The sequence below is a fragment of the Arachis duranensis genome, chromosome 5, assembly GCF_000817695.3.
Source record: "Arachis duranensis cultivar V14167 chromosome 5, aradu.V14167.gnm2.J7QH, whole genome shotgun sequence".
NCBI classification, from domain to species: Eukaryota; Viridiplantae; Streptophyta; class Magnoliopsida; order Fabales; family Fabaceae; genus Arachis; species Arachis duranensis.
The window spans coordinates 26,190,536-26,202,431 of record NC_029776.3 but is presented as its reverse complement, the minus strand read 5'-3'; the positions used below and the strand labels follow the sequence as shown (position 1 = coordinate 26,202,431).

Here is an 11,896-nt window from a genome sequence, read left to right as displayed (position 1 = left end):
AAGAACACTTGGCGCCCACCGTGGGGCCGAAAAAGCTTGGAATATCATTCGCAAAAGGTCCCAAAACACCCTTAAAATACACTCATGGCTGATGTTCCTCCCCCCACCTCATCCGAGCTCCTACGAATGGTGACAGAGCTTTAACAAGCAAACCAACGAATGGCGGAAGAAAATTAGAGAATGCAGAATCAAATCGCGCAATTAGTCAACGCTCGAATAGAGCATAACAATGATCACCATGACCGAGAAGAAAACCATGAGCGTCAATCAGCGCCGACTCATGTTTCTGAAACACCTCAGCACGAGGAAGATGGGGCTCGTAGAACTGAAGAAACCTAAGCAGACGCGGACGAAGAGGAGCGCGACAACTCTGCCGGCCCGTTTACAGCCGACATAATGAATTTTCAACTTCCCAGACAGTTCACCCTGCCGATGATTTTAACCCCGTATGACGGGCTCGGAGATCTAAAGCAGCATATCAAAAAATTCCGATCTATTATGATCGTTAACGGTGCATCCGACCCTATTTTATGCCGTTATTTTCCATCCTTTTTAGATGGTCCTGTACTTGACTGGTTTTGCTCTTTGCCTGCAGATTCAATATCGCGCTTCCAGGAATTAGCCAAACAGTTCGAAGACCACTTCGTAGCATTGGCAATATATCTGCATGATTCTGACTACTTGACGACCATCAAGCAAGGCCCACAAGAGAGCTTAAAGGATTATATTACACGTTTTACAAAGGTCACCATGAGAATCCCGGATCTCCATCCCGAAGTCCATTTCCATGCCATTAAAAGCGGCCTTCGTCCGGGCAAGTTTCAAGAGACAATTGCCGTCGCTAAACCAAAAACCTTAGCCGAATTTCACGAGAAAGCCAAGGGACAGATAGATGTCGAAGAGCTTCGACAAGCCCGAAAAGCAGAAAGATCGGTCAACAGTAAGGATGATGATAAACCCCGGGATAGTAAGAAAGCCTTTAAACCAGTTTCCCGTTATGAGTCATACACCCAGTTCAACATAAAGCGAGATGACATTATCAAAGAGATACTCAATTCAAAGTTAATTAAGCCTCCCCGCAAAGCTAGCAACTACCCGGAATCCAAAGGCATTGATAAATCTAAATATTGCACCTTCCATCAGAAGCACGGGCACACAACCGATGATTGTGTGATCGCCAAAGATCTACTCGAACGTCTTGCAAGACAAGGCCACCTTGATAAATTTATTGCAGGGCACATGCAGAAGAAAGTAACCTCCACCTCTGACCCCTCCGCAGCAGGGCCTTCATCAAAAGAAAAGGATAAAACACCAGCCCAACCCAGAGGGATTATCAACTGTATTTCGGGAGGATATGCTGGAGGCGGACACACAAGCTTAGCCCGAAAACGCACTTACAGGGCCATGTTGAAAGCCACAGATGCCTTTAAAGGTCCTCAGCCGGTTCAGGACTTCCCAGAGATGACTTTCCGTTCAACCGACTTTAGTCATACTGATACCAATTATGACGATCCAGTGATAATTTTTGTTCAATTGGGGGACTTGGTAGTCCACAAAGTACTACTCGATCTTGGAAGCAGTGCCAACGTGTTATTTTTTACCATGTTCAAAAAACTGAAGCTAAGCAGCAACATTCTACAACCATACCATGGAGACTTGGTAGGATTTTCAGGAGAGCGAGTCCCTGTTTTGGGTTCTGTGTGGTTACAAACCACACTCGGTGAGCAACCATTATTTAAGACGCAAGACATTCAATATCTTGTGGTCGATTGCTTTAGCCCTTATAATCTCATATTAGGCAGACCATTCTTAAATAGATTTGCTGCAATTGTATCCACGGTTCACCTTTGTGTTAAGTTCCCTGTGCGGGATAATTTAGTAGCAACCATCCATGGCGACCTCCACGAAGCTCGACAATGGTATAACACAAGCTTGAAGCCCATCAAAAAGAATAACACGGCGTAGGTCAATTCCATACAATCCGAACAAATAAGGTTGACCGAGCTTGATCCAAGAGCCGACTTTGAAGATTGGCATATGCCAAATGAGGAATTAACAAAGGTCGCACTGACTAAAGATCCCATGAAGTTCACTTTTGTGGGAACATCGATCAGTACAGAAGAAAGAGAGCAACTTGTAAGATTCATACGGGAGAACGCCGACTTGTTTGCTTGGACCTCCGGTGACATGCCTGGGATAGATCTATCTATTATTACGCACAAGTTGGCAATTAATCCAGCAGCTCGGCCGATCTCACAAAAGAAGAAAAATCTCGGTACTGAGAAGAAGCTTGCATCCTTGGCGGAGGTTAAAAAGCTCATTGATGCTCATTTCATCCGAGAGATCAGGTTCACAACATGGCTCGCCAATGTTGTTATGGTAAAAAAGAATAATGGTAAGTGGTGCATGTGCGTCGATTTTACCGACTTAAATAAGGCATGTCTTAAAGATGCTTATCCTTTACCTTGCATTGACACTTTAGTCGATAACTCTTGTGGTTATGGTTCCTTGAGTTTCATGGACGCGTACTCTGGTTATAACCAGATTTTCATGCACCCATCAGACCAAGAAAAAACAGCTTTCATAACCGAGTATGGTAATTACTGCTATAATGTTATGCCTTTTGGATTAAAGAATGCAGGTGCAACGTACCAAAGGCTAATGAACAAGGTCTTTGAGAACCAAATAGGTCGGAATATCGAAGTCTACGTTGACGATATGGTCGCCAAGACTATGGTCGGCAATTCCCATATCCGCGACCCAGCCAAGATTTTTGGACAGATCTGACGTTATAACATGAGATTAAATCCTGAAAAGTGCGCCTTCGGTGTTACCGGAGGAAAATTCCTCGGATTTATCCTCACTAGTCGAGGCATTGAAGCAAATCCAGAAAAATGTCAAGCAATACTTGATATGCAGAGTCCAACAACAATAAAGGACGTTCAAAGACTAACAGGAAGGCTAGTCGCTTTATCGAGATTTTTACCATGTTTGGCACTTAAATCCTATACCTTTTTTCAGTGTTTAGAAAAGAATGCAAAGCATTTTGAATGGAACAAAAACTGTGAAGCTGCATTCATGAATTTGAAATAATTTCTTTCAAAACCACCTGTTTTACAAAAACCAAAGCTCGGTCAGCCGTTATATATATACTTGTCTATTACTGATGTCGCAATTAGTTCTGTCCTTATAACAGAAGCTGAGAAGGTCCAACATCCGGTTTATTTTGTGAGTAAGTCATTACAAAGTGCCGAGCTTCGTTACCCGAAGTTAGAAAAGCTCTCCCTCGCACTGGTCTTCTCATCGAGGCAGCTCTGACCATATTTCCAGAGTCACACAATCATCGTTAGAACTGGACAACCTCTTCGACAGATTCTTTCTAAACCTAAACTAGCAGGACGACTCATCAAATGGTCCATCGAGCTTTCAGAATTTGATATTCAATACCAACCAAGAGGATCTGTCAAGTCGCAGTACTTGGTTGATTTTGTCGCCGAACTCACAGAACCATATCTGGACGCAGAAAGCCTGGAATGGACCTTGTTCGTTGACGGAGCTTCAAACCTTCAAGGGTCTGGAGTAGGGATATTGTTAGAAAGTCCGGAGGGCATAATCATGGAACATTCTCTGCGGTTCTCTTTTAAAGCCAGTAATAACCAGGTCGAGTACGAAGCCCTCATTGATGGGCTAAGGTTAGCCATTGATTTACACATTATTAGATTAAAGGTCTACTGTGATTCATTGTTAGTTGTTCAGCAAGTAAATCAAAGTTTTCAAACAAAAGACCAAATTCTGCTACAATATCTAGATATTGTTCAATAGTTGATAAATAGTTTTTCAAAAATTGAAATTTGTCATATCCCTAGAGATCAAAATAGCAGGGCAGATATTTTGTCAAAATTAGCCACCAAACAGACACACACGGCAACACTTTTACAATCAACTTTAGATAAGCCGAGCATTCATATAGTTAATATCCTAAGAATTTCAAGTGGCAACAGTTGGCAGTTACCTTATATGCAATACCTCCGAGATGGTTCCATTCCAGAAAGGGTCTCAGATCAGAAAAAATTTAGAAGACATGCCTATTTCTTTACACTAATGAATAATGTCCTGTATAGGCGGGGATATTCCCGACCACTTTTGAAATGTTTGGACAGGTCTGAAGTAGATCTTGTCTTAGCCGAAGCTCATGAAGGAATCTGTGGGATACACTCCGGGGCAAGAAGCCTAGCACAGAAAATCCCCCGCGCTGGTTTTTATTGGCCGACGTTGTGGGAGGACAGCAGACAAAAGGTCAGAACTTGCGACTAGTGTCAAAAGCATGCCCCGATCATTAACATACCAGTCGAACAACTTCACCATTCAATGATAAGTTGGCCATTTAACCAGTGGGGAATTGATATCCTCGGCCCATTCCCCACTGCATCGAGACAGGTAAAATATTTGGTAGTTGCTATCGATTATTTCTCCAAGTGGATTGAAGCACAACCTTTAGCAAGGATTACATCCTCCCAAATGATATCATTTGTTTGGAAAAATATCATATGCCGATTTGGTATTCCTCGCCATATTGTCACTGACAATGGTCGCAGTTTACCGACCATAATTTCAAGAATTTTTTGCAGAATCTAAAGATAAACCAACACTTCTCATCTGTGGAACATCCACAGTCTAATAGGCTAGCCGAGGTTGCTAATAAGGTCCTCTTACATGCCTTGAGGAAAAAGCTCGACAATGCCAATGGACTTTGGGCCGAGCTTGTCCCAGAAGTATTATGTTCATACAATACTACAATACATACATCCACCAAAGAAACCCCATTTCGCTTGGTATATGGGTCCGAGGCAATGATCCCGTTGGAGATTTCACAGCACTCCTTACGAGCGCAAGTCGAACACCATGATCAGGCTCGCCGAGCAGAGCTTGATTTAATAGAAGAGGTTAGGAATATAGCAGCAATTCGCCACCAAGCCCTACAACAACAGATCGGCCGACGTCATGATAAAAGGGTCCAACCAAGGTCATTTAACACTGGCAATTTGGTGCTGAGAAAAACTGAAGAAACTCGCTGACCTACATCCCACGGAAAACTTGCAGCAACCTGGGATGGTCCCTACCGCGTGTTAGAAGTCCTTGGAAGAGGAGCTTACAAATTAGAACAATTGGATGGCACCAGAATCCCCAATACATGGAATGTCAATTCCTTAAAGCAATATTATAGTTAAGAAGAGGCAGCATGCTAGTACTCTTTTTCCTGACTTGAGATTTTTCCCAAAAGGGTTTTGCTCAAGGAGGTTTTAATGAGGCTAGCCTACCTAAAAAAAATTGTAAAGGTACTGCTTCGAATAATTTTTATCTCTATTGATAAAATTTTTTTTGCTAATGTCATATTCTTCTTATCTCGGTTTATTAACCAATACTAAAAGGAAATTTGCCATCGCATCATAACTTACGCATTTTAAACAGAACAACAGACAATGTACTGAGCAATGTTCAGACAACACGCAGTTAACAAATCCCTTTCACTGGTATCTGACAAAGTAATTAGGATCAAACAAAACCTAATTACACATACAAAATGAAACATTCATAATCTATGGTTCTTAAACCAAAGCCAATCTAAAAAGCAAAAACAACCAAAAGTCATACAAAGTGCAATCAGTCAACTAAATTATCACCACCCTCTTCAATAACCTCTTCATCATCCACAAGCTGACCATCCCGGAGTACCTTACTCGAGTCCATTGGCGAAAAGTCCCCGTCAGGCACAAGAAACTTCGCCTGAGTCACAGCTCGTTCAAAGCCTTCAGCAAAGGCATCAAGAATATCGCCCTCCTTACTAGTTTCGAATTCCTTTATTTGGACAGTTAGCTCGATAACTCGCTTATTCATGTCCTCAAGGTCAGTATCTTTCTTTTTTAATAACTCCGCCACCTTCTCACCATTTTCTTTCTCCACTTTCAGTTCCTTTTCCAAGTCAGAAAACTTTTTCTTTAAATCGGTTAGGGCTAGCTGCTTAGAACTAAGTTGTTCCTTTAAAACAGCGCCCTCTTCAGTCTCAATTGCATTTTCTTAAGCTTCTTCTCTTGACTGCGGCCAATACAGGCCAAACGAAATCCCAGCACCTGTAATTGTAAGATTAACCATTAGAATCGCTATAATCTTTATAAAAAAATCACACATAATTAGACCAAATCTGACCTGAAGAAACTGATCAACCCCCACATCCCCAGCTTTTTCCACCCGAGCTATGTCTGAAAAACTTTGAACAACCTTGTCTGCAATGACGTTAAAAGGAAACCCCCGATCCCAAACCGATGACACATCCCCATCATTTTCAAAAACATGAAGCTTCTCCTGTTTTACGGTAAAACTCGATAAATCTTCGAGCTGAACAACCCCACCTTTCCCCTGTTCCACATTAGTAACAACCATGTCCGATTTCATTTTCTTAAAAACAATTCCCTTTTTCTTGGGTGGGGGCTGGTTAACCTCACCCCCGACGTCCATCTTTTCTGGGTTTGAATTTGAGCCTTCAAAATTCTTTGATTTAAACCGGGCTCTTAGTGTAGAGGCTGATACTCCAGGGAACTTTCCAGCTGTAACGAAAAAACACGTTATGTCAGAAAAACAGACATTCCATTACAAAATGTAAAACCCGGTTAATTAACGGCTAATTAACCCATAAATGAGAATTTATTCTAGAAAGCCCAAAATGTAATTTTTGTGGCTAAATATGATAGAGGAGATTGAGACGAGAATTTCGGTACCAATTTTATAGAATTCGGGCCAAGATTGGACCGAACGGGCCAAAACGGACCAACCGAACCCAAAGTGGGCCCTTGGCCCAACATAACTAAACCAAAACCCTAGTTTTCAACATTCTCTCTCCTCACTAAACACACTCACATGCTGAAAATGGAGGCCATGGAGGGAAGAACACTCTCTCAAGTTCTTTCTCTCACTTGATCTTCAAACCACCATAACTTTTGATCTAGAGCTCCGATTGCCACTCCATTTGCGGCCACGCACTCACCGTGGAGAGCTCTAAAAAACCCATACAATTAATCTTGAGGTAAGCCACGTTTTGCTCTTCGAAATTCCAGCCTTGTTTTCGAGTTTTATAAGCAAAAATGTTGAGATTTTGGGCTCTTTGATGTTATAGGACCCAACTCTCTTGAAGGAGAAGGTTAATCTTGTCTCCTTGGACCTTGGGTGTGGTAAGATTCTCAACCCTAGTGTAATTTTGTTGTTCTATGATGTTTGGGTATTGAGATGTTGTGTATGGGTATGATGATTGTGGCTTAGGTTGTGTATATGTGAATGTTGGAGCTTGAGTGGTGATTTTGAAAAGCTTGAAGAAGGGATTTGGTGGTGAAAAATCTGTTCTTGGAGGTGTTGAGGCCTTGAGAGCTTGTGGATAAGTGATTTGGAAGTGCTCCGGTTGAGCTTGGGAAACCGGCTAAGGTATGGTTTCGGTTTTCCGTATCTAATATGTAATGTGGTAGGAAATACTTAGGCTAGAGGCCCTAAGATAGGCATTGAATGGTTGATGTTGTTGAATGATTGAGATATATGATGTGGTCATATATGTGATGATGATTATTGATGCCTTGGTGGTGTGATGTATGAGAAATATGCATGTTGTGATATATGCTTGATGATTGGTTATGGTTGAATTGTGGATTGGACCATGTTGATGGTGAGTATGATATTGATTGTGTACAATGATGATTTATTGGAATTGGTGTTGTTGAGAATTGGCATGAAGAAGAGTATATAATATGTCAATATATTTGAGTTTGAGCCACTTGGGTAAAGTGGGTTAAAATGATGAGATAGTGATTTTGATAATTTGTGGTAAAGTGTCAATGTGTGAGTTGAGGAGACTTGATGTTGAAATTGATATATTTTGATTGATTTCAAAGAAAAGGGATGAAAATGGCATGTTTTGATTGATTTTGAAAAGAGTTGGAAATGGCTTGTTTTGAAAATGGCACTTTGTGGTTTTTATGAAAAATATGGTTTTTGGGCATACTTTGGTTGGACATAACTTGGACTACAGATCTCTGTTTTGTGCCAAATCTATTTAAAAATGAAATTGGATCCGGGATGTCCATGCCGTTCGAAGAACGGGTGAAAAACGATTTAAAATGAGGAAGTTATGTCCGTCGGAAGATTGGGGGTTGAATTTGTAAATTCTGCAGTTTTTAACTTAGAAAAATTTTAGCAGAGTAACCCCCCGCGCGTAGGCGCACATGGCGCGTACGCGCCGTTCTTCCAGAAAGCGCCATCCACGCGTGTGCGTGATGTGCGCGGGCGCGCCGATGGGTTGCACCTAATGCCCAGCTATTTTCCAGAGAGTTGTGCCAGAGTTATGCCAGTTTTGTGCCTGGGGCACAAGAGTACCCACGCGTACGCGTGGTTGACGCGTGCGCGCCGTTGACTAATTTTTGAATGTGTGCGTCCGCGTGAAGGGCGCCTACGCGCCGATGAGTTATTGTGGCCATCCGCGCGTGCGCGTGGAGTGCGCGTACGCGTGGCCCTGTTTTCATCCCAAAGTTGATTTTTGAGTTTTAAAAGCCAAATCTCATACTTCTAAGCCTCCGATCTCACCACTTATGTCTTAAATCATGTTGATATGCCTAGCTATTAGAAAAGGAGCTAGGGGATGTGGTAACTTGCGAGTGAAGCAAGGAAAAATGAATGATCAATGAGGATCAAAGATGATTACGTGAGAGGCGGAGGATGGTGGTGGAAGTGCTTGTTATGCCATGGGCCGAAAGGTCGTAATTGTTAATGAAACGGTTGGTTATGGATTTAACCGTGAGTCGGGTGGCTGGTTATGGATTTAACCGTGAGCCGGATGGCTAGATTATTGCTGTGTTATGGTGGAGCCATGACTATGGCTAGTATAAATGCATATATGCTGTTGAATGAATTGTGAATGTTGCACTTCCATTATCGGAGATGAGAGTTTCCCTGGGATAAAGCAGTGACTAGCCACCATGTGCTCCAAGTTGAGACTTGAAGCTCTTTTGACCCTATGTCGTCAGGGTGGCCGGGCACTGTGAAAGCCCCGGATGAGCTCACCCCCATAAATATTCACCAGTGAGGGTGATGGATATGGATCATGATTATGATCAAGTTTATATTGAGTATAACTCGAGTTGGGGAGACACGACAGAGGGACAGTCCAATGGTTAACTGCCAGGACTTGTCGAGTTGGCTCTATAACCGACAGATGATATCATCAGCCACTAGGGATAGGCATTCATCATATGCATACTATATGAATTGTTTGAGATTGCCTATTTGACTGCATATTACTTGCTAATTGTCTAAATGCGTTAATTGTTCCTATTTGTATATTCCTTGTTTGATATAACTGTGTTTGCTACATTATAGTCCTGCTGGTGGTTGGGAGGTTTGAAGGAATTGGAAAGGGGAAGGACTTGGAAAGGGAAGTATTAGTTAGACTGAAGAATCTTTAGTCAGATGCCCTTATATGGTTTAGCTTGTTTATAAGCTTTGAAATTATCTGGAAGAAGTTCTAGGATTGCCTTTGGCTTTCCTCCATTATTATGTATTATATATGTGGAAGCTGTTACCATGCTGGGGACCTCTGGTTCTCACCCATGCGGATTTTGTGGTTCTCAGATGCAGGACGTGAGGTTTCCCGCTGAGGCATGCTGGAGACTTCTAGATTTGCGAAGATCCTTTGTTCTCGGGGCTATGTTTTGGTTTATATATTTTGCTTAGATACTTTTATCTCCATTAAATGATACAAACTGTGATGGCTCATCTTATGGGAGAATTTTGGAGAATAGGTTTTATGTATTTGTGTCCCTTTGGGTTTCCTTTGGGGTTTCCTTATTTTATCATATGTATCTATTGCTACGCTCGGACCGGTTATCTTCGCAGCCGGATTTTGAGTCTTGGTATTCCTGTTTTTGACACTCCTTTGTATATATATAATCTCGCGTTGGTTATCCTTGTTCGTTACGTTATTGATCGGAGTGTTGCGCTTTCGAGTTGCGATTTTTGTTTACCCCTTTTTCTATAGAGGCTCCTAGTTATAATCAATCATACATACTACTATACGTACTAAATTTTTATTTTAGAGGTCGTAATACCTTGCCATATCTGAATTATGACTTAAGCATAAGACTCTATATGGTAGGGTGTTACATTATGGTATCAGAGCAGTTCGTTCCTGTAGAGCCTGAGGGATGGACTGACTATGCTTCTGTGCATTCTCTGTGTGTGTGTTATGTGCTATTAGTATATCTGCTTGATATAATTGGCATAAACGTTCATGAGCATGCATTTGGGACTTTGAAGTACTAGACTTCCGATATTGAGACTGATCAACTTAATATCAATTGTTTGGTATGTATAAGAACCCGATGGCTCCTTGTGGACGCGGTAGAGGTAGTGCGAGAGGTCATACGAATGCTCGTACACCGGAGAATAACCCTAATGACCCGGTGAACTTTATGACTGCGTTGGAGAACATGGCTGCTGCTATGCAAGCCACTGCTGAGGCTCTTGGTCAACAGATGAACAACCATGGTAATGATGGAGGTGGAGTTCAGGGCCCGATGACACTAGCAAACTTTTTAAAGGTTAATCCACCTAAGTTCAAGGGAACTGCTAGCCCGACTGAGGCTGATACATGGTTTCAGGCTATAGAGCGAGCGCTGCAAGCGCAAGTGGTGCCTGAAGGACAGCGTGTCGAGTTTGCTACCTATATGCTCACAGGTGAAGCGTCGCATTGGTGGCAAGGCATCCGACATCTTCTGCAGCAGGGTGATGACTATATCACCTGGAATGTTTTCCAAGAAGAGTTCTATAAGAAGTACTTTCCGACTTCTGCCAGGACGGCTAAGGAACTTGAGTTACTACAGCTGAAACAGGGTACTATGTCCATATCAGAGTATACTGACAAGTTTGAGGAGCTGTTCAGGTTCTCTCGTATGTGCCAAGGGACTCCGGTGGAATATTCGGAATGGAAGTGTGTTAAATATGAAGGAGGACTCCGGAGCGATATTTTCAGTTCAGTGGGACCAATGGAGATTAGGACCTTCTCCGAGTTGGTAAACAAGTGCAGGGTTGCTGATGAGTGTGTGAAAAGGGCAACCGCTGAGAAAGGGAGTCACAAAGGATCATTCCTACAGAACCGAGGGAAGAGCTTTACGCCTAGAGGTCCGCCTTTCAAGAGAGGAAGCTCTTTCAGGAGGCCCAACAACAACAACTCCCAAGGAAAGAAGTTTGGGAAGCAGCCTCAGAATGATCAAGCTTTTACTAGGTGTGGAAGTCACCATCTGGGAGCACCATGCAAGGCCGGATGGGGTTTGTGCTACAATTGTGGAAAGGCGGGGCATAAAGCTGCAAATTGTTCGGAGAAGCAGAAACAAGGTGCTGGAAAGGCACAACAGACTGGTCGGGTGTTCACCACCTCAGCTATAGGTGAGCACAACAGACTGGTCGGGTGTTCACCACTTCAGCTGTAGGAGTCGAGGGATCTGAGACACTTATTCGAGGTAACTGTGAAATGGCTGGTCAAACTTTAAGTGCTTTATTTGATTCGGGAGCATCACATTCATTCATTGCATTTGAGAAAGCCCATGAGTTAGGACTGAAGATTGTAACTTTAGGTTATGATCTAAGAGTGTACAATGCTACCCATGATGCCACGATAACTAGGCTAGGATGCCCAGAAGTTTCCTTTAGATTCAAGCAGCATGATTTTGTTCATAATTTAATCTGCTTACTGATGATTGGTCTTGATCTTATCTTGGGATTGGACTGGTTATCTAAGAACCATGTTCTGCTAGATTGTTCTACAAAGTCGGTGTACTTTATGCCGGAAGATACTGAAGGGCCGGTC

At 42.5% G+C, this 11,896-nt stretch overlaps 2 protein-coding genes across 2 annotated transcripts; both read left to right on the top strand.

The window, feature by feature from the left end:
* Positions 1 to 396: 396 nt before the first annotated feature.
* LOC107488846 (uncharacterized) lies at positions 397 to 1,965 on the top strand. Its single transcript, XM_016109625.1, has one exon. It carries the CDS (start codon positions 397 to 399, stop codon positions 1,963 to 1,965), a length of 1,569 nt encoding a protein of 522 aa, XP_015965111.1.
* An 831-nt stretch (positions 1,966 to 2,796) lies between these two features.
* On the top strand, positions 2,797 to 5,075 carry LOC107488845 (uncharacterized). Its single transcript, XM_016109624.1, has 6 exons — positions 2,797 to 2,960; positions 3,180 to 3,294; positions 3,373 to 3,692; positions 4,122 to 4,296; positions 4,393 to 4,437; positions 4,596 to 5,075. The coding sequence occupies exons 1-6, from the start codon at positions 2,797 to 2,799 to the stop codon at positions 5,073 to 5,075; spliced, it is 1,299 nt and encodes a 432-aa protein (XP_015965110.1).
* Positions 5,076 to 11,896: the final 6,821 nt, after the last annotated feature.

What these genes read in the sequence shown, in the direction of transcription:
- LOC107488846 (XM_016109625.1), top strand. Translation starts at nt 397, where the DNA reads ATGAATTTTCAACTTCCCAGACAGTTCACCCTGCCGATGATTTTAACC.
- LOC107488845 (XM_016109624.1), top strand. Translation starts at nt 2,797, where the DNA reads ATGAGATTAAATCCTGAAAAGTGCGCCTTCGGTGTTACCGGAGGAAAA. An exon ending in AAAAGCTCTCCCTCGCACTG is followed by an intron (nt 3,295 to 3,372) that starts GTCTTCTCATCG and finishes CCTCTTCGACAG; the next exon opens with ATTCTTTCTAAACCTAAACT. An exon ending in TCCCCACTGCATCGAGACAG is followed by an intron (nt 4,438 to 4,595) that starts GTAAAATATTTG and finishes CAATGGTCGCAG; the next exon opens with TTTACCGACCATAATTTCAA.